Source organism: Thunnus albacares, chromosome 16, assembly GCF_914725855.1.
Source record: "Thunnus albacares chromosome 16, fThuAlb1.1, whole genome shotgun sequence".
NCBI lineage: Eukaryota > Metazoa > Chordata > Actinopteri > Scombriformes > Scombridae > Thunnus > Thunnus albacares.
The window spans coordinates 16,769,412-16,796,823 of record NC_058121.1 but is presented as its reverse complement, the minus strand read 5'-3'; the positions used below and the strand labels follow the sequence as shown (position 1 = coordinate 16,796,823).

The following is a 27,412-nucleotide window of genomic DNA, read 5'->3' as shown; positions in this document are numbered from 1 at the left end:
AAAGATAAAGACAAAATGTGATACAGTGCAGAAGCACACTTTTCAACTCCTCTGTTGACTCGGGTGTTGATGGAGAATCTCTTTCGCTCTATTTAAAGATCTGCCATTTGTGTTCATCACTAGAATAAGTCACATTAAGCCCTACAGTACTGGTGAAGTGCTTTCTGTTGAAAATGAGAGAGCTTCCTTTCATTTATGACTATTTAACCCCTTATTCCAGCAGTTAGTCCCAGTGAAAATGTACTTTGAGGGGCACCCTGGTGGCCTAATGGTTGAGGTGCATACCACGTAACCGCAACGTCCATGGTTTAACTCCCAACCATGGGACTTGTTGCATGTACCCCAGTCTCTCTCTTCCTGTGTCTCCTTTCTCTCTCCACTGACTGTCAAATAAAGGCAAAATGCTAAAAAAATATATATATCTTTAAGAAAATGTACTTTGAATTTAGGTTTATTTTATTTATCTACCATATCAATAACACTGCAAGATAACCTCTGAAGATGCACAGCTTTCTAGGAATAAAAAAGAATAGGTTTTTGATATATAAATACAAGAAACTAATACACTTTCTGATATGCTGGTAAAAAGATGCATCACAACAGAAAATTAGTTGACTCATTTTTGCTTTCAGCATGTTTTTAAAGAGCATTCTCCACCAGAATAAATATATAATAGTAAGATAATAATAATATAAAATAAAATATATAAAATAATAATTTGTACGTCTTCGCTTTGTTTTTCTTTAAAGGTTATCAGCCTGACTAACTCTACTGCCAATAACTTTTACGAAAAGCAAAAAACTGGACTGTAACAAAACCAACGAAGCAAAGTGAATTGAAGATAAAAAGAGGAAAAGAAGAGTGAGTTGTCCTGTGTGTCCTTTGAAGTTAACCAGGCCATTTTCAAGCTGAACAAAGCCTAGTATAGACAATACATGAGGAATTAAGATCCTTTTTAAAGTATAAAAAATAATAATAAATGTATAAGAGAAATAATCCGGAGAGGCACAATTAGTAAACCTGCTTCAGTATTTGTTTGATATAATCTGTATATTGGTATAGACTAGAAAAAAACATGTTTTTTACAGAGGTTTTTATTTTTTGTTTCAAATAAGGTGCGAGAGGTGTCTATGAAAATATTGCACAGGTGTTATCCATTTAATTCAGTTAGTTAAATAAATGTTGACCCTCTTTGTTCCTTCTGTCACCACAGAGATGAAACAACAACTCATCTTTTTTGGGACCTTAATCTGTTTTTAAACAGAATATTAGATACTCAATTTAAACCCAAAATTGAATTTATTTCATTTGCTTTGTCGCTGATGAAATGCCTGTCAAGAAAAATGTATATTATTAATCTTATTTATTTATTAGCAAAATTCTATATACACGCCAGCAAATTTGCAAAACAGAAACCCAACCTTACTGTCTTCATGTCCTACTTAAAATCCTACCTGGACACATTAAAATACTGCATAAACTCTACAGCTGTAAGAACTAAGAACTTATGTAATGAATTTGATTTGTCCTTAACAAAGGCATTAAGGCTTTTTAATTCAGCTAATAGCAAAGCAGTGCTAGAGTAAAACGTGTGTGTGTGTGTTTGTAGGCGTGTGGGTTAGTGCGTCTGTGTGTGTCAGTGTGGTTTGCAGGCCTGTCTGTGAAATGATCTATGTCTTTCCTTGCTAAGTAGAGTCATTAATATGTGCATTATTTAAGCCAAGACGACTATCATAACAGATTTATTGTGCATCTTGCAGACTTTTAAAAATTAAGGGGTTGAAAATGAGCCAAAGCAGATACTTTACATTGCAACTTGGGTCCATTGCTACTGTACGTGGTGTCTGTCTGTCTCTGCTGCTGTGAAAACTTATTCTCTGTTTGTCAGTTTTTCTTATTTTAAGTTATCACTAACGGTAATGGGACAAACAGTAAAGAAAATGTCTCATACAGTATTTCAGCAAGACTCTACAGCCACGATAGCGGCTGTGTGAGGCCATACAAAATGCTAACGTCAACATGCTAACGTCACAGTGAAAATGCTAACATGCAGGCTATAATGTTGGTCGCCATCTTAGTTTATCGTGTTAGCATGCTAGCATTTGCTAATTAGCAGTAAACATTAAGTACAGCTGAGGCTAAGAATATCATTTGGTTTACAGCTATCGGTCATAAAAAAATTTGACATGATTATGGCACTAGATGAAAAGTAATTATTACAAAGTAGTTGTTACAATTCATCCTGTGGGGAACATGAATGTGTACAAAATTTCATGGATTTACATACGATAGTTGAAACATCTCACGCTAAAGCAAAAATATCAACCTGCTGGTGGCGCTAGATGACAAAAACAAAAATTCAAGGGAACAAATCACAACTGTGTTGCTTTAATCTGCTACTAGCTATAACATTTTACCTTCTCATGACACCACGACACACAAAGCCTCTTCTCTCTCTCAGGCTGAAAATGATAATAAGAGTGTTTGGTGTGTGAAAGAACACTAATTCCAAACCACATTTCTCTCAACCTCTCCCCTTCCCCTTTCTCTCTCCTTCTCTCTCTGGCCTCCTCCCATCATTCGCCTCTCACTCCTTCCTTTATTATCCTTATCAGAACCCTACCCGTGTATGATTCAGATCTAATCTGAGTGATCCCAGATCATTGGAATTATAAGTCTGAGATCTATTTTTATCTCAAGCCAAAGCATTTGTTCTCTTACCTCTCTCTCTACTTCTCTCTGTGTCTATCTAGCCATCTATCTATCCCTCAGATCTGGGTATGACAGTTTGGCTGTAATTAAAACTTGTTTAAACCCTGCCCTGACATTCAACCTGCCTCCCTCATGTTCCAGCTCCGCCTTATGTCTGAGAAGGTAATTCAACTCTCTTTCTTTCTGTCTGTCTGTCTCTCTCTCTCTCTCTCTCTCTGTCTCGCCAGGACTCTGACCTTGTCCTGACGTTCAACCTGTCCATGCATCGCTCCTGGTGGATGGAGAACGGCCCGGGGTGCAGGGTGACACCCATCACTCCTCCTCCCTCCTGGGCACCCGAGGACCACCGATACATATCAATATCTGGCTGCCTGATGGATTTTCAGTTCATAGAGGTGGCTCACTCCTCGCTGCAGATACTCCTGGCTGTAAGTACTTTCTAGTTTAGACTGCAATTTCAAACCGGAGTGTAGTATACATGCTGTTACATCTGGGTTACTTTCTTAAAAGGCCGTTATAGGGGTGACCTGTTGCTCGCTGCGGGTGCTACTTTTGTTCGTGACAGCGCTTTGAAATGAATGCAATTATTCATTTGATGTCACATTCAACTAAGTTTAATATATTCCAAAGTGTATTACAACCATGCCAACTTCTTTATCTGTTGCTATGAGTTAGGGGAATTGTGGGTGATTGTGCAACTTTGTGGTATCCGTTTTATAGTAAAATAAAGCATCAAGGCTCCATTAAGTTAATAACTTCATACCCTTATTAACATAGAATGGGTTGGATAAGCTGCTTTAGAGACTCTCCCTCTATCTCATTTTTTTTTTGCATGTCTCTCTCTTGCTCTTTCTGTCTTGTTTCATTGTTACAAAAAACTATTTCCCTTTCTCTGTGTTTCCCCCTACTTGTCTCTTATCCTCGCCCTCTGTATTTCTTCCTCTCCTGCACCGTCAAACCGTGATGATTAGCAGGATGAGAAGAGACAGCAGAGAGAGAAATGAAGAGCGGGAATGAGGGAGGCCTGTCACTTTTCATCTCGGTCTCCCCTGCAATGTAGCTCCAGAGTGTACACACGCCTATGCATACACACACAGTAAACAAACCGGCACATTTATGTGACGTGTATGCATCATTAAACCAACAGAAAGAGAGAAAGAGTGTATCTCAGTGTATCTGCCTCTCTTCTTTTTCGGTCTGTATCTTCCTCCCTCACTTAGTATGACTGCCTCTCTCACTAGCTTTCCTCATGTACTCTCTATGTCTCTCCGTCGATCGATAGTGGTACTTACAGTGTGGCTTTGTGCCAAGCCACCACACAGCTGTACCACTGTCTCACTGTAATTGGTGTGTGGCAACACTGTCATGCTTCATGAGCACACGCTCTACAGTCTGACTGGTTCACTGGCTGGCTGGTTTACTGTAATTGGTGGAAACGCTGTCAGGGTTCTTAATAACATACGTTCAACCAGTCGACGGGGTGACTAAGTGAGGGGTTATGTTTTGGTTTGCTTGAGTCAGGCGGTAACCTGACTGGTTGAATGTTTACTCGTCTGCTACCTGGTTAACTGATACTGGACGGGGGGGAAAAAAGGTGACTGGTGAGGCTGAAGTTTTCAAGACAGGATAAAAATAAAATCTGAAATGAAGATATGTCATGACAGCGTGTGGAAGTCAGAATAGCCACTGAGGCATTTCACCTGTCAAGGTCTTCAACAGAGCATGTTTTTGTTTGGCTGGGTGGTCAGTTGAGTGTGTGATGGACTGGTTTGCTTGTCTAAATGTCTGTCTGTCTGTCTGGTTTACTGAGATACAGGTTCATATGTTGTAGAAGTTCAGGTCTGACCGCACACCAAATCTTATTGCGTAGTTAATTACTTTTACATGAGATAAGGAAATGACATGTTACTCCTCCAGCTTTTTCAGGCTTTGTCCAGTGGTTCCCAACATACTAGTCAAGTTCTTGTACTATATTTCATGTGGTTTATACGTTGAATTGTAAACTAATTTACTGCTTTGTAATGTTAGTAGCTGATTGGTTTGTTGTCTGATTGTTACAGCAAATTTGTGTTATTTCTTAAGGGTTAATTGACAGATTAGTTTACCAAACTGCAAAGGGGTTTCTTCATAATTTGGCGCACAGTATGAGGATCTCAGCGGAAACAGAGACGAGGGAGGGATCTCCAGGGAGATCGAGACAGTCCTCAGTGAAATGTAGGCCATCACTGCCAGACTGCAGCACAGTCGGGGAATGTGCAAGTATGACTTCAGTGATTACAGTTTTTCTTTCAGCTTTATTCTACCTGCTAATAGCACAGACAGATCATTAATTAAATGACACTGCACAACAAAAACATCAAAGATGAGGCTTCCTGCTGGCCCCGTGGTCTAGAGTGCATATCTGCAAGTAATTTCAGTGATTAGCATAACTTCAACCGGAGTGGAGGAACTAATCAGTGAAATCACCTGCTTTTGTCTTTGGCTGGGAAGGAAACCTGCATACACTCAGACATCCACCGCACACAGTCGAATAACCTTGACTATGAAATGTTATGAGTTCATGTGATGAAAATTATCATTAGCTCTGCCTGCTTGTCTGGATGTTACACCCATCAGCAACCTTGAATAAGTGTACTATAGGAAGGCACAAGAACACATTAAAACTAATTACTGTGCAATATTGGTATCCGTAGTCTAACATATTGAGCTCCAAATTTGGTCATATCCTTCACATTTTTCTGGTGTTAAAATCCAAAATGTTGAAATAGTTCTGTCAAAATGGCCTATGACCAGCAGGAGGTATAAACATTTAAGACAGCCATGACCCTCTTCTCACCTTGCATCATCTAAAAGTCAACTTGTGTATTGCAGAAAATGTAGTTAATCTACAGTATGCACTTGTAGAAACTTCCAACAGAACAGGATCCTGTTATTAGGTCACAAAAAAAAAAACATAATCAAAATGTTTTATGCTTCATGATGTCACTGACAAAATTCAAATGCATACAAACTCACTCATTTCATAATTTATACCAAATGCAGGAAAAAAGCAGCAACTGAAACTGTGAACCCCAAAGCTGTTCATGGACAACACGGTTTTTAGTGGCCACAACCAAAGGGAGACTTACTCTGGGTTCTATTCACTCAGTCAATTAATCACTTTAAAGTAAAATCATCATATGATAACTGTTGATGCATTGTAAAGTCATTAAAAGTATAAATCTAAATTAAAAATCTAATATAAAGTTTCTATATTCATCACTGGAGAAAAAAGTGTCATCAATGAGTCATCAATCAGGATATGAAGTGTTGTTTTCTATTTTCTCTTTTTCTTTTACTAAATCGAATGTGACATTGTTGTCGTTGACCACAGACAATGATGTCATGTTCAGGTCAAAATATTCATGGAGGCGGCACTTGGACCAGATTGGTTTTCATAGCTGTCGTTATTCATACATCAAGGAAAAGAGAAAGAACAATGCGTGTGAATTGAATGTCAGTCAACCAAGGCAACCTGCTGTGCTCTACAGCACTAATCCCATATTTGCTGAATAAGTAATACGTATCATTTTATGGTTGTACTCGTACTATTCGGAACTCCTGAAACAATTAAACAAAAGCTTGCAACAAAGGATTGTAAATGGCGGCATATAAGAACTGTGACATCAAATGAAAACAAACAAACCCTTCGAGGGTGAATGAGGTTGTTGCTTCATTTTTGCTTAATTTGTTGTTGCTGTAAGCTGTATGCAGAGTTTTACACAAGCATCAAATGGCACATGCACATTTAGATGAAAGTGATTAGGCATAATTATTGATTGTAGCATTACAGCGATTTTTCAGTGCAGGGCTGACTTGCCAAATATTTTCATCACAAATAATTTACAGAGAGCATAAGGGGAGTGGGGGGAAACTGGAGCAAAACATTTGTTTGAGTGTAAGCGTTCATCATCATCAGTGCATAAACAGACTTAATCCAATGAATGTGACATCACAGCACAATTTATCTGCAGTAGAATGATGCAGCTGTAATGGATTTTTTCTCATTTGAGATGAATACAGTCTCATCACAGAGTGAAGCGTTCAGCATGAAGCAAGATTATCAGACGGATAGTCATCAACTCTGCAAACATAAAATACTCATAAACTGTGTGAAGGTGGTTAGATTAAAGAAGCAGGAAATGGGAGAGAAGTCATTATGGATCTAAATAACGTGGCTGGATGGTCGTACATAAACCTGTGAGCTGATTCAGTTTTACAAGTGTTATAGACCTTGAGGGAGATGATGCAGTGGCGTCAGCACTTTTCTGCTGCGACCATTTTGGCAAAATGCAACCTCACTAGGCAGAGTGCCTTCCTCCTTGGTGGAGGACAAATTACGTCACTGGGTGACTGACCTATACATGCCCTCCCCTGGCGTCTGTCCTTGCTTTTCTAAAAGGTCTCCTCCCGTGATGCTTTCCTTGAATTTTTTTGGTCTCGGGCTATGCAGAACACACTGTAGGTTTTTCCTTCCTTTGTCAAACACCAGCTGTTTGACATTCAACTAATTTCTCCCTGAGCTCCTTTCAAAACTTACAGGTGTTATCAGAATCTCCACAAGGGGAGCATTTGGGACTTGATGACTGTAGAAGAAGCTAATGATAATCTTTTTTTTTTAGTTTAATGACATTTCATTAACAAATGGCAAATGTAGCCCTACATTTTTATGGGCTACTTTATCCTTTTGGGCACAGTGTCATCTATAAGGTTTTCAGCTAGGTCGAAATTTGTCCAAGGTTTTTATTTTATGACCAAAAAAGTATGCCTCTGATAGGGCTGGGATGATTTTGCAAAAATATTATATCACAGTATTGAGGATGTGACAATATTGATGATATTTGTTTTGTTTTTTCCCCAATACAAATGCCATGAGAAATGAAACAGCAAGCTAGGTTTTCTGTTAAAATTGTTGTCTATTTGTACTTGCCTAAATAAATACAGATAAGATATAATAAAGAAAAATAAGGATCAATGGTTTGCTACATTACGTTGCCTTTTATTTTTACTTTTTAATCAAATCATGCTACTTTTTTTAGATATTAAGTTTTAGATTGCTAATTCTGTCATACAGTTACTTACTTTCATTTAATACATGTATATAACATATATTCAGTTTGGTAGTATTTTGTGTTTTTCATCGAGCCATCCACATCTCTATACCTGCATATCCATTGCATTGTTGCGGGGGAGTTGAAGCCTATTTGAGCTCAGAGGTGGGGTATACTCTGCACAGGTCTGTCACGGGGCTTACACATACAACTGTTAACACTCACACTTACATCTATGGTCAATTTGGAGTCATCATATCACCTAATGTGTTGCTTTGACTGTTGGTGGAAATCCAAGCATGCATGGGGAGGACACGCACACAGAAACACCCCAGCCGACCTGCAGGTTTGAACCTTCTTGCTGTGAGGCAACAGTCCTAACCACTGCAACACCTCTGTTTTACTCTCATTTTTTAAACCAAATTTGCTTAATTACAGATAACTAAGACTAATCTGACATTACGGTCAGATGGGAGCCATAATCAAAGTCCCAAGAGGCTGCAGATAACCTTCAGAGGTTGAAAGTGTGGCTTCAAATATCTGCAGTATGCCTTAATATAAAATGCCCAAAATTGGGAAGACACTCTGAAACTGGAAGGTGTATCTGCAGTGCAGGAAGCCGACTTTGCAGTCATTATCATTGCAGACATTTGCTCAGAACATTCTGTTCAAGCTTTGAGGGGGAAACATTTAACAATCAACTATTGTGGAGCAGTAGAACACGTACTTTGACAGTTGATTACCCATAGCATTGCTTTCCCCTCCCTAAAGGTAATGCCACTGGTTTAGCTGACTTACGTTGCATAACTAACTACATTTGCTGTGTTTACCATGGCAACAAGCACCTGCTGTATTGTATATTTCAGAAATGGGGTAAAGACTGTCTCCCTGTCTCCTGGGGTAGTGTGTATCCACATGTGTATGCACATAAAACACCATAAAAACGGTTTCTGCTCTGAATGAGGTAGACGCCTTTGTGAGGTGAGGTGGTGAAGTTGTACAAGTTATTTCTTGTCAGGCTGATTAGGGCAGGGGTCCACTACTTCTCTCCGTCTGAGTCCATGCTGAAGTGGTGCTTTTCCCATTTCCACTTGTCACACCGAACATCCTTCAGTTTCGCTGCGGTTACCAGGTAACCCTAATCCACAGACAAAATGAAAAAAGGAACTGGTGTCTACCTGAGAAACCTGTAGGCAGCTCACTTTAATTCAGTCCATCCAAATATAAGCAGAAGCAGCAACCAAAGAAAAAAACTTTTAGACCAAAAAAGAGGGACAGGGGAGAAACTAAAATACTTTTTCCTCTTTCTTTTTATCTCACATACACAAACTGTGGTCAGATCGTTTGAAACTACTGTAAGCTAGTGAAAAGGCTAAATTTTCTCAAAGAAAATTTAATTATGCTTTCAGCTGCAAATTATTAAATTGAAACATTTGCAGTAGTTGAAATACTGAAAGAAGTCGAAGTGGCAGTCAGAAAGAAAGAAGTTGAAAAGGAAGTGTTCAAATAGTGTTGAAGTTCATTTAATTGTAAGCGGTGACTGAAGCTGAAATCGGTTGAAGCGAAAGTGCTGAAAAGAATTGAAGATTTGGTTGAACTTCAAGCACTCAGAGGGAATGAAATCGTCAAACTGTGACAAATTTTGTTGGGAGTGTCAGCTGAAGTTGAACAGAAAGAGATGAAAGCAGTGGAGGTGTTAGTTAATGAAGACTAAGCTTAAGAGTAAGAGTCTAAAGCAGCTGTTGAAATGTATGCACTGAAAGCACTTGAAGAGTCAGCGATTAAAGCAACTGGATTTAATACTGATACTGATTGAAACTGCAAACAATGAAAGCAATTGATATTAATTTATATTAATATAAACATCAACAAACTACACTTCCTTATATTTGAGTCACCATGAAGTAGGCTCAGTAAAATACAAAATAAATAAAATTATCTTCAAGAAAAATGTCAGTGTCATCTGAATACAACACTGTGGGCTACTAGATGCTTGGCTAATTGTATTTTGATCTAAATCTTAGTCATATCAACATCTGTTTTAGGAGATTCAGGTATGTATCTTAGATATAAAATATATTTTGGGGAACTATATACAAAGTTTGCAGGGTTCATGAACATGATACAAATATAACTGCAGGCACCAAACCTACCCAGATGAAGAACTGCAACAGTAAACAAGATAAGACACATACACGTCACAGCTCCATAGCTAATATTGGTGCACCCCAGCTATTTTATTTGGGTTTCTTCACATGGGGAGAAGATATAATCAGGCTTATTGTAACCACGATATTATGTTTAGATGCAACAACACCAAAACTGAATAGTGGAGTATCCAGAATATTAACAGGATATTGATGTGCAGAGAAACGTGCTCTGTCAAAGCTGATCAAATGTTCTCCATTGCAGGGCGGCACGGCTCTCTGCACTCGGTTCAGTGATACTAACAAAACTGCACCAAAAAGTCATTTTCACAGGCAATGAGCCTGCAGGAGACAGAACGGGCTCCGGTTCAGCTTCTACTCCAAGTGGCAGAAAACTCTCGACCTAAACTCATGAAAGTATTTGAACAATACTTCGACTTTGCAACATTTAAAGTGTCTCTAAAAATGAATGGGAATGATAAATCATTTTAGCTGTAGAGGCGCTCGGCAGAAGAGGCAGTCGATGGCCAGAGGTCATTTTAATCTTTCAAAATGAAAGTATACTGTCAAACTGCTAAAAATGACAACTAAAGTTTATCAACATTTGTGATCAGTGGTAGTTTTTCCACGACATTTCCGCTACATAAAGGCTCCCGTGTTATCCAAATTGATTTTCTCATCACCGTTGATCCCCTTGCTGATACTGGCAGCATTGTCTACTTCCAGGATTTGGCTCAGCTTAAAGTAAATTCATCCCCCACAGAGCAAAAAACACTATATTTCTATGACTCATTTACTTGTCAGAGACGTAGGAGAAGGAGGAGGAGAGAAATGTGGGAGAGAGGAGAAATAAAGAAAAGGAAATGAGAAAAAAAAAATTGAGATGGAAGGAAAGGAGAGACAGAAGGGGAAGCAGGACAGGAGAGAGGGAGAGAAGAGGAGGGAGGAGCTTTGGGAGCTGAACATTATTTAGACTAAATGAGGTCAAGACCTTGAGATATACGCTGAATCTCAAATGTAGTTGCTCACATTTGCAGCTGGCGGTGTGTTTACGTGCTGGTGTGTGGCTGTGTGAGTGTGTGTTAGCATGTGTCCGTGTAGTCAATAGAATACCAACCAGGTCAATGTCATTTTTCCTACCGTTAAAGCCTTATTTAAGCAATAAGGCTTCTTTATTCAGGGTAATATGTTCGCTTATTACCTCGTACACGCACACACAAATTCATCCATCACTGTCTGCCTGGATCTACTTCTCTTCCTTTCCACATTTATTTCTTTAATTCTCTCGCTTCCCTCCTCTATCATCGAGGGCTAATAAGGTCACTAAAAAGCCGACCTTACGTTGTCCTGCATCTTTTCTCCAATCACCAACCTCCTATCGGTCGCCTTGGAAACAAACAGCAAATGAGCGAGCGGATCAGAGAGCAAAGGTGTTCTGCTAGTGTGGACTGCTATATCACTGTCTAAACACAGTGCACACACACAGACACACACACACACAGGTTCAGTGCTATCTTTTTTTGGTAACAATCATAACACACAAAAACACAGCACTGTCGCCCCTTTGATAGCTCAATCTGCAGCTGTTACTGTTCTCAGGTTTGTGAGTGGCTACAAATGGATGTGAGATGATGAAGTAGAACAATGTGAGGTACGAGCCCTGCTAAGGTGGCTGGTGGTTTGATGTAGTTTGATGTGGTTTTCATTTTGATGATAGCGATAACCAGTATCAACACAAGCCGTGTTAAATTCCTACACATCAATGAGTTGAATTTGGGACAGCACACGTTATGTTAATTGTGACACATTAAGTGTGTCAAGGACATTAACACAGTGACTGTGTCAGATAGATTAACACAGAGATGTGTAATGATGTGTGTAAATACTAACACAGTTATGTGTTGATGTATAATAATGTGTAAATATGAATACGTTCATATGTTGCTCAAAATTCCACATTTCATGTTTAACTTTTAACTTAAATGTTGAAATTAAAAAGTTCTTTAGGAAACCTTACATCTAAGGTTTTCATATATTAAAGTCAAGTGATCTAAAATCAGACAAATCACCAGGAATCTGTACAAGTTTGAACTCATCAGCTCTTTCCACTGCATAAAAGTGGTCATCAAAACAGTTGACATTCACATCCTGTACAAAAGCTACAGCAGTGCCTTTGTCTACCTGTGGGAGGAAATGAACTATTTCTCCAAAGACTGGTTCATTTTTAGTATCTGCTGTTATCATAACAACAGTCCCTGTTCTGCATGTCTGTCCGCACAAAGTCACTGTGTGAGAAACACACATCGTTTCCGCAAAGTCCCGTTAAGAAAGATGAATTCGTTTAAGGTGTGTAATGTTTTAATAACTTTGTTTTATCAATGTTTTATTGAATCTGTTCTTACATATTGCTTTGTGGCCTGGTTTGGTTGCCTCCCCCTGTCCAGTAAAAACAGGCTAGCAAAGCTTGTTAAAGTGGCCAGTAAGGTTATTGGTTTGCAGCAAGCCCAGCTCCAGGACATTTACAGTAAGCGTATTATCAACAAGGCCCAAAGTATTCTTAACTGTCCTGACCATACACTTTATAAGGGGTTCGACCTTCTTCCCTCTGGCTGTCGTTTCAGAATGCCTAAAACAAGGACACAGCACGCCAGAGTTTCTTAGGCTAACTTTTCCTGACTTTTAACTTTTTACTTGCACATCCACATATTTATATATATGTAATATTATGTATTGTATATATTATATTTTATGTACTGCCACTGCACAGCATTTTACTCAATTGATATTGTAATTTATTTTGCATTTTACTTGCAGTGCATATTACTAGATCTTGTACTGTGGCCATCTTTGCCGGCTGAGGTTTTTCACTCTCTGGTTCAATGTGGTAGGAGTGTCTTTGTTTTTACTTGAGCTGATGCTTTACTCCAGGATTTTTATTTATTATGCTTGTTATTGTCAGTGTTTATATGTCTCTGTGTAACCTGATGTGTTTGATAGCTGTTGCAGACCAAATTTCCTTTGGGATAATTATAAAGTTGAAGTTGAAGTTGAAGTTGAAGGGTTGACCTGAGGTTATCGATCAACTGTTCACTTTTGTCTAGGGATCTGAGAATATCTGGAAATAAACACACACACATTTTGTTACCCAGTGTCTGACCAAACCTCCAACAATCCATTTGCTGAACCTGTTTTTTGTAGGCCAGTGTCTTTGATATTTCTTAAAATTGCACGCAGCATGTGCTTGATGTTTGAGAGGGTTGTGCTTGGCTTCAAACCTCATACAGCCATAGTTTGGACAGTGGTCCAAATAAGACCATCATGCTTGGATAATGTATCATAAAATGGTGTTTTGGGATGAGGTCTCTCCTCGTTCTTTGAAAAGTCTATGATGGCTTATAATGAGCTGTTTCAAACACACAGCAAGTCTGGTGGTTACAACAGGTGCAAAAATGATGCTGCATATTTCGTGTAGCAACAGAAATAATTGCCAGTGTAGGCTCTCTGGATTTACCAAGTCTCCAAAAAGGAAAGTTAAGGTCTGTATGAGACACCACATTTGCTGTGGTCCATCTAATATCAGTCTTGGATGTCCTCAAATTGAGGATGACGCTGGGTTCGTGTTTCTCATTCGAATACCCATAATCAAAGTTGACTATTTCATTTAACTGTTTCAGGCACAACAGTTTTTCCTCATAAATGTAGTGTCAAAGTAGTAGTTTTACCTCTAAAGGTGCAACACCCTCAACGACATCATACATTATGTCAACACCCACATTTTCTGTTACATGAAAGTATTCCAAAGTATTCAAACTGAATTGAATCATCTTAGATTCCTGTTATCTTACCATCATTTAAAGCAACATGCTGCTGGTAATTGTCTCTTTTTCACCTTTCAAGATCATCTTCAAACACCATTTGTGAAGTATTCTTACCAACAAGGCAAAGATGGCAGAATGTGTTGGCAGAAAAGCTTTCCAAATAACCACACAATGAATGACATGCTAGGTTGTTATCTGTAAACAGGCACACTGTTACATACAGTAAGTGTGATTCTCCTTTCATCTCAATCTCTATACTATGATGTTATAGAAATCTAATGTCATCCAAGAGTGGTTCAAGTATCTTCCCAAAACCATATGTTTCTATGTCAATGGAATTGAGCAGAAGGCAGAGATGGATATTTGTCAGGCCTGATTGTACTCAGGTGGCAGGTTTCTTAAGGAGAAATGCACAGCCCCCATTTTATGAATCTTTGTTTTTGACCTCAGAGAATTTGTGGTTTCATCAAAGTATAGCTGAATGTGTAGGGCATTTTGATGTCTTTTGTACAAGTTATGCCTGGCAAAATGAGCATCGTCACAGTAATCACACATCTTTCCATCTGTACTATTGTGAGATTGCAAATGTAAGATCTGCATTTTCTCATTACAGAATATAGATTTCAGTATCTCAAGAATGGAAATATACTGAAAATTAGCGGTTAGTGATAGTTTGATTAATCCACTTCTTCTTGTGGTGTCAGCTCTATGGCCTAGGAAGATTTCTGTTAGCTTCCCAAGAGAATATTTATCCTCAACATATTTAGTCATTTTATAGGGGTTGTCCAAATCATCAAATCATCATTTTGCCGGGGCCTATATTTACCTCAACTGCAGAGGGTACCAGACCTTTATTGGAAGCGGGCTTATATTAGAGAGAGGCCTTTATTTCTAATTCAATCACACGAACATGTGTTACTTAGATGTGAAATTGCTACTTTCATGGTAGATCAGTGACCATTTTCAGGACCCACTTCAACCACAAAGCACATATCAGTGAACACCTGGGATAAGTAAACATGAGTCTTATCAGGCTTTGGATGTCTATGAAACGAGGGTACTGTTTGACAGTGTCTGCAACTGTAGATGACTGGGTGCTGATCCAATTTCTGCAATAGCTGAAAGTCTTTTCAATTGCTGTCTTGATCGGGCCCATGTTCTCTAGTGATGGCTTCATTCTTTTGATGACAGTCAGCTATTCACTTGGGTTTTCATCTGGTGAAGGCTGAGCTGCTGATGCTGCACTACTAGGCAACTTCCTCTTATGGTAGCACTGCTGACCTTCTTCTAGATTCTGTCTGATATTCTGTAGCTTCATTTTTATGAATCCTTTATGGGATATAGGATCATAGAAATGTTTCTACAAAAGAAAAAAATATATACATATATATATTCTCTACATGAATGAGTACTTAGGGCCATCTACAGGGAGATTTGATCATTTCTTCTCATACGTATCATACATCTCAACCAAAAAAGAAATTCAAAATGTTTGCAGAATAGTGAAAATGAATAACTACAAATCAGAAAACTGAGGCCACTGGTTGAATTAAGCAAAGTGTCATCACAGCTCCTAGACAGTAAAATAATATGAGAAAATGGTATACTCTGCATCTTTGATAATTAATAAATACTTATAGACCCTTCACCCTCTCCAGAGACCATAACGTTCAGCGAAGGGAAGAGTGTGGTTAACTATTTAGCCAAAATGCAGTTTCTCTGCTGCAGAGGGGCAGAGCAGAACAAATTATAAAATGACAAGCCCTTGGCCGATTGTCAATATGTAAAGTATGTCATGTACAGTCAGGAGTTTTTAAATCCACTAATAGTCAGACCTGAATCACTGAACAAAAATAGGAAACTTTAATCTAGAACTGATATCAAAAGAATGGGTATCTACAACTTACACTCCATGTCTCTCTATAAGGTCACTGATGCTTAATTTGACAAGCTTCTTTCTGCTGCTGGTGGGCAATGTGCCTGTCTGCTGATGTTCAGTCAATATGTCTGGAGCCTTCTTTTCCAGAAGAGTTTTCAGCTTTACAGCCTGGTCCTTCTACAAAATACAAGATCAAACAAACCCTTCAGTGACCTGGAACAGGGTGCAAAAACGTCAATGTCTTCATGAGTGGAATATGTCAGCTAAAATTTGCTAGTGTAAAAAAAAAAAAATATATATCCTATACAGTATGGAAATCCCTCAACGTGGTCACCTTTTCATTTTCAACATGTGGAGCTTGAAACTCCACAAACTCCAACTGGATCCCTGTGGATACCCTAACTTGGAACTTCTCATAGTCATTGACATCTGTGCTTATGTCACAGTCGAGGTACACAGTCTTTGAAGTCATTGTTATACTGAAGAAACCTTTCTAATTGCACTGGATGTGAAAACTCTGAGTGACAGGCCTGCAAAAGCTGTGAGGCATTGTTAACACTAAAAAGTTTCTTGCACATTTCAGTGCCATCGTTATAGATGGATACAGGCACTGTCTTGACCAGTGATCCAGAGCCCGGTGGTGGACGGGGGTCATTTTTAGACAGCAGTGTCAGTACGTAGCTGTTAGGGCATTAACATTCTTTTTTATATAAATTTCATGACATAGATAAGTCGACTCTGTCAGCATTGACCTTGCAAAGTTCTTGTTGACCCATTTTCAACCCATGAAATGCCGATTTTTAGTTTACAGCTCAAAAACATGTTTAAGTGCACAATACATCTTCAAATACACAATAACATCAATTTTCCCTGTCCTCTAGCTCTGCTGCTCATGTCCTCAGTCACTTGCATCGTTGGTAGTCCAAAAAGAGATTGTCTCTGCATGAGGCACAGGGATAAAACCAACCGACAACGGATATACAATGTGATTGGCCAATAATGTAACACATTTGGGTGTATTGGAAAGGATGCAGCATGCAACACATTATTTGCAGAAAATTGACACAAAATGTGTTATTTTGCAATCTACACGTTAATTGTGTCAGGAAACAACACATCTTTATTAAGTGTGAAATATGGAACTATCTGCTTTGACGTTGTAATACCGAAGCAATAAAGGGAGCTGAAAATTCAATTTCAGTTATCACTATCTCACTTATGTTTACCCACAGCGCCATAATGGAGAGACTGTGACCATTCTTCTTTTATTTATTTATTTATTTATGTTACAGTTGTAAGGTTTGGAGCCGTGTATTAAAACAGTGTCAGTATAGCTTTGAAACCATTAAAGTTTAAGCTAACCTTGTGGCTGTCATTGAAGATACCAGACATTTACTCTGTGTGTGTGTGTGTGTGTATGTGTGTTTGTTTGTGTGCGAGTCCATTGATTCAAGTGCTCTATTTTGGAGCAAAACACCACAGTGCTGTCCTGCTCCACTTACACCAACACCTGTTTCCTCTGTCTGTTACAACTATTTGTTCAATGTGCACAGTTTCCCTGTTATCTATCTATCTATCTATCTATCTATCTATCTATCTGAATGTCTGTCTCATCTTTATTGCTGATGGTATTGACATGATATGAAAGAATATGATGTCTTTCTACATTCATGATCATGTTTCTCTTTGACTCGGTTTAACAACAAAAGAATAATATTTTTCTGTCTCTCTCTCTCTCTCTCTCTCTCTCTCTCTGTTTGTCCTGCTCTCTCTATCTCCAGTTGGTGGGGTTTATCTACGCCTGCTATGTGGTCAAGCTCATTTCAGAAGAAGAGGATAGCTGTAAGTACACAGTCACACACCTTCACACACATTTTGCAACAGACCCAAAAAGCCTAAAGAACCAAAAAACATGTCTATAAAGCTGGCAGTATTTGGAAAAAGCCAGTTTCTCAGTGAATTGACTGCTAAACCCAGTCACTGTTTCTACACTTGTCATGCTCTCTTACAGTCATAACCAAGGTAATTTTTGAAACAATGGGTCCTTGATCTCAGGCCAAGGCAGATGAAAGCAGGTTTCTCATTTATAGCTGGCAACCGTCGATTGTCACTGGTGGGTTTAATCAGCTTTAGCTAGCTAGCTAATTAAACTAATGTTAGCTCCTTGAGTTGGTTGAAAACTCCTGTCTTCAGCCAACATTTTACTGTAATGTTTCCAGCTGACTCATTTTAAAACAAAAATCTTGTAAAGTAGTCTTAAATGTATACTTGGCTACATACATTTTGTCTTGCTAAAGCTGCTTGTCCCTGGCAGAAAGTCCACATCCTCACCAGATGATGATCCATGTAGAAGACATGTATTAAAATGTCTGCAACATGTGCTCCAGATCTCATCTCTCAAAAAAAAAGAAAAACAAGCAGTATAGCTAATTATCCTAGTATTATTAGTATGAAATGTAAGATCAGACTGTCAGTTTGTTCTCACGTAACCCTGTTTGGCTCATAAATTTACATACTTATTAGTGTTTTCAAACAGTATGTTGTAATTTTTAGCATTGCAAAATAAAAGGCTTTGAGGATGCGGACTAACCAAAGTGGTTGGCAAATGTAACAGTATTTTGGGGTAACATTGACTGTGGTTGCTGGACTATAAACTTCCTCAAATCCAACAAAGAGCAGAGTCCGCTAACATTAGCCTAATAGCATTCAGAATCGTTTTTCACACAACTGAGAAATAATACACAGTGGTTGTGTTAGTTGTGTTTTTAACATAACCTGTAACCCACAAACTTATGTGGTTGATTAACTGATTGATTTTATTTATGGATTTAAATAGACACATAAAAAACAAAAATCCAAAGGATAGCATGTTAAAGTGAAAACACTTATTTCCAACATGGTCCCAGGATGCTAAAAGACAAATAAAACATAAAAAAACACAATGACATTCAACATAGAAATTAAACAATACAACCCTGAAATCCAAAGACACATCACCACAATTTAAGAAATAAAACACTCACATCAAAAAAACAAGGACAGCTAAAGAAACCATCATTGCAGATTTCATTTCTGTTACCCTGTCCTACAAAAAAGTCCTAACCTGACTTCTTTAAGCCCCTTTCATATTTAAAAACTGGATGTGTAGCAGAAGGCTGATTCACAACATGGCACCAGTGCAAAAAAAAAGGAATTTCTGGCTACATTATTCACTCGAGGAACTGAACATGAACACACACTGGCCCTGGTATTATAGTTAAGCTGAGCATGGACTACTGATATCTGAGAACACAAGTATTGAGGAGCATACCCACTGATAATATTGTACACATTATGCAGCCTCTGTTGTTCTACCCTGAGCTGTACTGGAAGCAGTCCTACCCTTCTGAATTCATCACTAGCAACATGAGTTTGAGGGGATGTATTTAATAAATACAGAATAATATTATTTTGCATCACCTGCAGTTTGTTAAGATTAGCTGTCAAACCACTGTACCAAGCAGAACATGCATTATCAAAATGACACTGTGTCAATGATGACACGAGAAGTTTCATAACAGAAAAGTCAAGAAGCCTTGTTCTGTGAAACAGAAACTTGTTGTTTGTTGGCACACTTAGATAATATTTTAGCAGCAATAGATTCACAGGACAGTGACTGTTCCAGTATTAACCCAAAATATGAAACATTCGTCTCAGATACATGTGGTTTGTTAACGATGCGCTCCTCACCCTTGGAAGTAACGCTTGGTCACTACTGTAGTGAGCCAATCAGCCGGGCATGCTCACGATTACATTGCACATTTGAGCAGACAAAAACACTGTTTTATCTCATCCTTACATTTCTGTTCTTCTGTTTTTGGTTATGTTTTTGTTACACTCTTACTACAGCCACATGCACACCCCTCTGGCATGTGGAGAAGACCAAAACTTGCTGTGCCTAGTTAGGGTTGGTTAGTTTTGATTGGACAGTCATGGTTCGGGGAAGAGTTTAGCGAACTGTTACTTCAGAATATATTTGATTAAGCAAGTTTGGGTGGTTTAAGTTTGTGTGGCTGGTGTTTATGAGTTTAGGAATCAAGCAAGATATAAAAGTAAACTCAGTCTGTTCCTCTGTTTTCTCTCATTACTGCTTCCTCACTCATTCTCTTGTTCATCATCTGTGTAATAAAGCAGCAGGATTGAATGAAGCCATCTTGGCCTTTACTGACACTTCAACAGAATTCAACAAGTGAATCTTGTAGCCTGCAGATTTTGTTGCTAGGCTCATTCATTTACAGTAACACAAGGAAAATGAGAAAGGAAAGAGAGAGTGTGGAGGATGAAGGGAAGCAGGTAGATTCACGCTGGATAGAAGTTGCCTTTCATTCATAGGTTTCTCCCACATACTTATAGCTTTCAACCTCCATCACCAAGCAACCGTCATAACGCAAGAGGAAAAGAGTGAGGTGGGAAAGAACCACAAAAGGTGCTCACCAATCCATTCACACACCATTTATCTTTGTCTTTTAACAATTCATCCATTCATCATTACAGCTGTGTTGATTGGAAAGCGTGCAACCTTCAGAAAGCCACACTGAGTACTATTCTGTAAGCACTTAGATAGTCTTAATGGATTGCATTTGAAGTGTAATACCAGTAATATACAAGGGAAATACGGGAGGCAAATCAACATATTAACTCTGTGATTATTCTATTTGAAATGCGGCGCATGTCTGTGAGCATTAATTTGAATGAGCCCATTTACCTGAGGCCATCAGTTTAGTTATTCCATTAAAGCAGACACAGCCGTTCTGCGGCAGGATCAATAACCAGACATGTCTTATTCAACACTGAACTTAAGATGCTGTTTGCTCACACATAAATATTGATAGGCAATAAATGCAGACAGGATCAGTGGAAATAGTTTCAAGTGCTGAGAGTAGACAAGTTTTCCTGCTTTCTTTCCTGCCCAAAGCGGATTGCGGATTGAGATTGGCAGGGCCAAAATGATTTCCAAGCTGCATCTGTTAAAACTGTGGGTCAGCATCGGGTATAAGACCTGCTTCTGTTTCTAGAGGCTTTTCATGTGATCTCTCTGTTCAATGAGGTCACTGTGAAATATTAAATCATCAGAATGATGAAGTTAAAGAGCAGCTCAGAGCGATTTTACACTGTATTTATCCCACTTTTATGGAGTATAATTGAGATTCAGGGGTTATTTTGAGATGAGAATTTTTTTAATGTTGCATTTTAATGAGCTTAGCAGTGACAGGAAACTCAAAATGCCACTTGTTCTATGTCTAAATAATTAATGTCCAACAGTTACTATTTGGCCTTTTCTTTTTATATTTTGGCCCCTGGCTCTCTGTGCTGAACATTTCTGTTTGTTTTGTACCCTGAGAGAGAGTTTGGTGGAACTAAACAACAAAGTTGGATGAGATGGAGTAACATGTGTATTCATGTACTCAGTGACATAGAAAATGACGTTGTATTGTTAAATCATTCTTATTTTTACTGTAACAACTGAAATCACAGGAAGACGCATAATATTATAAGCAATAAATTGATTATTTAAAGGCCATGAAAACCTTATTTTCTCAATGAGCTTCTAAGTATGAGTGATGGGGTCCTACATGAACATGCAATTTTAAAAAAGTAAGAACGGATTTGTTTTTTTCACAAGGGATTTCTGTATTTGTCGTTCTGACTGATTTGAAGTGGGCGGGGTTCAGTTGGAAAAAGGTGATGTCATGATGTACAATATTTTCATTTGCTAAATTTGAAACTAAACGACAGCTGTGGGGCAGTTGTGTTTGCTCACACCGTCAATAACAACTTTTTCCTGAACTTAAATTTAGATTTTTGCTTATCTAGACATCAATATTTGATGTTACAGAGAAATCCTTTAAGATTTAAAACCAAGTTTTAAGGAGCTTTAACAAACGCAGACAGATTTCACATTCATGCATCATCACTGATCCATCTGTTCATCTGTTTTATAAACTTAGGTTGTGCTCGTCATTCGCCCTGTAGGGCTGCCAAAAGAGCATAAAAGTTGGACTTGGCTCAGTTTTTGCCAGAACGCAATGCAATGTCATCAAATATGTGCGAGCACGCATTTCTGTAACAGAAATGTTACATTTCTTGTAACATCAAAGCTATACTTTTTACCTCGCAATCGTCACAGATAAAATGATTGCTGCCGAGTAGCAATATTCTTTTCCATTATGTTATAAACCACTGTGCAGTATTTTGGTATCTGATAAGTGTTCAGAGTCATGGGTCTGTTACTCAATCTCAACTTCCTGGATCATATTTCATGTTTCTCCAGTACCTGAAGCAGCAACAACAGTCGCTTTGCTTTTTTTTTTCTTTTAATGCAGGCCTGTTTTGGGGTCTGAACGTCCACTTATGATGTTAAAAGTCACGGGCGCTGGAGGCTATCCCAGCATGCTTTGAGTAAGACACAGGGAACACCTCGGCAAGTCTATCACAGGACAAACACATGAAGACAAACACATTCACACACACATTCACACCTACAGGCAAGTGAGAGTTTCCTAAATTGCAAGTCTTCGGGAGGGAAACAAGAACACACAGAGGAAATCCATGCAGATACAGGGAGAACATTCAAACTACATATAGATCAGTGATAATACAGCGAGCCGCGTGAATAATTTTCACACTTCTTCTCAAGGAATGAATGTTATCAGGATTCGAATTAAGGTTTCAGGCCACTGAAATAACATGAACATTACGGCGCGCGCACCATTTTTATGTAACGCAAAAGATCATTTTCTCCTGAATAATTTGGAGAACCTTTGTAATCTTCATGTTGCCGAGCCTTAAGTCCTGAATGCGGCTGTGGAAAGCACTGCGCGATAATGCAGTCGTGGAGACTAAACAATAATCAGGGAGCTTTGTCTGGAAATGTGCCTTGGGTGAAGAAGCTAATACTCCCTGTGGACCAATGAAGATTTTGAGTTGCTGAGAAAGCTAATTACTCCTATAATTATTCTGTGCATGTGTGGATAAGTGTGTGTGTGTGTGTGTGTGTGTGTGTGTGTGTGTTTAATAGTGTGTGTGTGTGTGTGTGTGTGTGTGTGTGTGTGTGAAGGTGTACGGTTGTGTCTGCGTGTGGGAGATTAATCATTATAGTCAGTCTTATCTATCTCGCTGCTACTCGAATGTGTCAGATTCTTATCAAACACGCTACATGAACAACAGTTTCACACACACACAGATATACACACTCATCCTAAGATAACTGAAACAATCTTTGTATGATCAGGCTTTGTGGGATGTGTTTTGGATCTGTAGGACACTTCAGTCAATAGTAAACATTGCAACTAAAAAATAACTGAAAACCGCAATTATTTAAAATGATTTGTTAGTTTAAAAAAAAACCAGTAACAGTCTGTCTTTCTCCTGGTTTCTGGGGAAGTTTTTATCGATCACACTGCAGTTTCTGGCTTCTGGAGGGAATGGTTCATGTTTTAAAGCGCTCCTTGGACAGGCCCTGGCCCTATGAATAGAATATTTGAATTTTTAAATTGGGCCACTATGGCATGATAGGCAGCACACTGACAAGGTTAGGAGCTCCGTTTCCTCTTGTGTTCAAAGGCCCGAGCATGGCAGAAACTCTGCTGGGACTATTTGACTGCAGCATGAATCAGCAGGAAACCCTCGACGTTCACACCGGGCCGTTCTTCCACAAAAGGATCCACACAAAGAGGGAATGCATAAAGCATAGGCAACGGCTCTTATTGTCTCACTGAACAGCCATAATGAGCTAAATGATCATAAAATATAGTATTGAAGCAGTCATCTGTCGTCGTCACTTGTCCTGCTGTGTGGCATAATCTAAATTACATGAATACATTAAGAGGATTATGGGAGATGTGTGAAAACTCACAGCCAAACACTGACTTTTTACATCATTTTAACAGAATAAAGGACAAGAAAGGTTTGTGAGGACAGACACCTTGATCGATGGACCTGCGTGGCTCTTGAAAAACACGCTGTGATAAAACAAGACAAAATATTTTCATACATTCTTACGCTGATAAAAGGATCCTCAGTCTAATGATTCTTTGCACATCAGATAACATCATAATGAAGCACAAAGTTTTTTTGTTGAAGGAATAATTCAACATTTTCGGCTCATTTGCTTTCTTGCCGAGAGTTACATGAGTGGATTGATACCACTCTCATGTTTCTACACTAAATAACTTATGTTTTTTTGCTATGTAATATTTATCTAATCACTTTGTACACTCTTCACTTCTTTGCACTATTTGTATCCTGTTTACAGGTTCATAGAAACGGTTTCACAATCTGAAGATCGTTATTCTGTGCAAGTAAATTGAGAGCCACTAAACCGGAGTCAAATTCCTTGCATGTGTAAACATACTTGGCCAATAAAGATGATTCTTATTCTAAAAAACATAGCTACTGCCAGCTAGCGATTAGCTTAGCTTAGCATTAAGACCGGTGACAGGGGGGAAGCAGTGAGCCTGGTTTTAGCACTTCTAAGTTTGACTAATGATGCTTATAAATCTTTAGAGATGCTAGTAAGCATATTTTGTTATGTTTGGGCAAAGAAAGGCTAGCTGTTCCCCACTGCCTCCAGTCTTGCTATGCTAAGCTAAGCTAATCAAGTTTCATATTCAGCGTACATACATGAGACTCTTATCAATATTCTCGGCAATAAAGTGAATAAATATATCCCGAAATGCAGAACTATTCCTTTAAAAGGAGAGTTACAGTATTATATTCTGCTCATAAGATGTAAAGATGAATACATAACTCCATGCTTTTTCATGTGTGTTTTTTAATAAGCAAATGCAAACTAATCAGTGAAAAGTGCATTTTTTTGGAAATCAAACTGCCTGATCTTGTTTGGTGTTGGTTGCAACGTGATATTTGGGCTCATGTCCCTGTTTATTGCAGGCATAAGGTATACTTATAGTTGCTTTCATCTCTGCAGTGACAGCCAAATCCCACATTGTACTTGATGTTATGAAATCTCGCTGAATAAATATGAAAGTATGCTGCTGATCAAGGCAAGGAAGTACCCTTTTATAGCTCCGCTATAGAGCTCCACAACATCAAAGTAAAAAAATATCATGGCTTCCTCTCTTCAAAAGTCCAGGCTTGCTGCCTCAGTCTGAGGAAAGCAACCACCTGCTCGCAGCTCCTCAGCTTGGGAATCTGTGGATCTATCCTAGATAATTTAGGAGTTAAGAGTATTCTCAAGTCATAAATATATTGCTGCACAAGTCTTAGTCTAACTCCTAAAAATAGATTTAGATTTGCAATGCAGGATTTTCATACAGTTGAGGCCAAATTTTCATTCAAAGCTGTATGCCCATAACACTGATTAGCTGTTAGAGCAAGGATAGAGATGGTTGTTCTGGTACGAAATGTACTGTGGAGATATCTGTAGGTGTTGAAAGCCTAATGCAATGAATCATTTGTGGTGGGAGGCTCCCAGCTGATAACCACAACGGCATGTGTTTTCTCTAATTGATGCTGTTTTTGTTCAGTTGATTTTATAGGAGGGTTTGACTCGTATGGCTACCAGGGGCCTCAGAAGACTTCCCACCTTCAACTACAGCCCATGTACATGTAAGTATAGTACATATCGATTTACAAATGCCTTGCTGAAATACTAAGATTGTTTTTATCACATACACAATAGTATTTTTAGTCAAAACATTAGGATAAAATAGCATTCACACTGCCTGTATTTCTCACTGTCTTGAATATTAACAGCGAGGAAATGCGCTTCAGATCTGGCGGTGGTGGGCTGACAGGCTTCGCCCTCTTAAATTCAACCCCACCATCAACAGTGTACCGTGTCTGGGAACTCATTTTCATCCGTGTTTAATATCTTGAGTTCTGCATTGAGGATTATATAAGCAAAGTTCTCGCTGTTTCAACATATGGGCTTATCATTTATCAGCCCAAGGTCTCATTAGTTATCACTGTTGTAGCACTTGTATCACTCTACTCACACGTGGCGAATAAAGTTGGGTTATGAAATGAAAACCATTTTACCCACACTGACTGGCATCCTCACAAATATAACTGTTTTTTTTTGCATCTTTGCAACGTATTTGTATGAGGATTTCCTGAGATTGAATTCTCAGATTCCGGTTTCATCAAGATCTTCAGTTAGGATAACACAAAATGAGTCCATGCTTAGACATTCCCGCATCAATCTCGCCCTCTCCCTTTGTCCCGTGGCAAGCAGCAAGTAATGCAGCAAAAGCTACACCGGTGTAGCAAACAAGACGAAATAATGGTGATTCTACTGATATGCAGACGACAGGTTATCAATAACTGTTTTTATTGGAAAAAAAGAGCTGGAGCGAATTAGAGAGATACAGAAGGACAAAGAGAGAGATGGAGAAATGGAGATAAAGATGGAGAGGGCGAGAGACTAGTATATAAAGAGAGAGAGAGAGAGAGAGAGGAAGAAGAGAAAAACAGTGATGGATGAAACGTAGGACTAAACAAAGAAGAAAGGCAATAAAGGGCTATTCTGTAGTTTTATATGTCCCCTGTGGAAGCCATAACACAGATCATAAATCATCGACCCCCAAGATAATGGCTGCAAACACAAACACACACACACACACACAAAACTGGAACATGAATACAAATATCTGCGCACACATGCACACATACAGGATCACACACACTCAAACACTGTGTACTTTGCGTACAAACATCTACACACAGTAAATGTGCTGATAGACGGCTTGTACACATTAATGTATACACAAATGTAGACACACGGACACATGTACATGCACACACACACATACACAAACATCATCAATATGCTATCATTGTTCCCCAGCTGTTGTCCCTTCACTATGTTGTTTATTGGCTCTGGCCAGAGGGACCAATAAAATAGCATCAGCTGTAGTGTCCCAAAGGAAATCTCTCCCCGTCTTTCACCAGACACACACACACATACACACACAGACACACACACACACACACACACACACACACACACAAATAACTTCACAACAATTACTGCCTCCAGAATTTTGCACAAATATGTACTTCTTGGCAAAGAAAAAAAAAAACTGTTGACCTCAAAAGCATGTGTTCCTCCATGTGCATTGTAATGAGCGCATGAGAGTTTGGCATAATCCCAAAAGTATCACAACACATGAAAATAGAATAATAATAAGAATGACACAGAGCTGAAATATCGTGCTCTGACAGTCGTGTTCATTTTTCCCAAATCTGATGTTGGATTTCACGATGAAGTTCTGGTGAAGTGGTTTGATTTGTAGCTTGAAACATTTTATATTTTGATTGAATTGTAAATACCGATGGAGAAGATGAATTTTTCTCAGTAATCCAGGACACTTAAGAAAAAGGGGCAGATTAGAAAAGAACAAAAACATTTTTCTGCTCCACAAAATCATGTTTATTTTTTTAGGACATCTATCTTTGCTTTTGTTCTTTTAAAATCCAAGATAGTTTTACCCCTTTAGCCCTTTATTCAAATCAAATAAGTTGAGAAGGTAAAAAAAAAAAAAATCACTGTTTCCTTGCTTGAATACTCACAGTTCAGTTTGATGAGGAGTCGGGAGCTGATGTATCCAAACAAGCCGATGCCAAAACTGTTGAGAACCACTGCCTTAAATCACTGCCTTTTACACAGTAGCAACAATGATATTAAATGTAATGGAAACCAAACACGTTGCTTCTTACCTTTCTTGTTTTTATGTTATTATGTTATGTCATATATGATGGGAG

General features: G+C 38.6%; 1 protein-coding gene and 1 long non-coding RNA gene across 2 annotated transcripts in view; one reads left to right on the top strand and one right to left on the bottom strand.

Annotated features, from left to right (window-relative positions):
* The window catches only part of nkain2 (sodium/potassium transporting ATPase interacting 2), a 108,040-nt gene that overhangs the window by 76,131 nt on the left and 4,497 nt on the right, over positions 1 to 27,412 (top strand). The window contains exons 4-6 of the mRNA XM_044376911.1: positions 2,940 to 3,140; positions 17,428 to 17,488; positions 25,174 to 25,255. Coding sequence (XP_044232846.1) covers positions 2,940 to 3,140; positions 17,428 to 17,488; positions 25,174 to 25,255 — 344 coding nt within the window. The remainder of the gene's footprint in view (positions 1 to 2,939; positions 3,141 to 17,427; positions 17,489 to 25,173; positions 25,256 to 27,412) is intronic.
* LOC122999732 lies at positions 14,637 to 18,014 on the bottom strand. The gene is made up of 3 exons (XR_006407816.1): positions 17,927 to 18,014; positions 15,675 to 15,823; positions 14,637 to 15,127 (listed from the first exon to the last, which is right to left on the bottom strand). It is a non-coding gene; the product is annotated as an uncharacterized LOC122999732 (long non-coding RNA).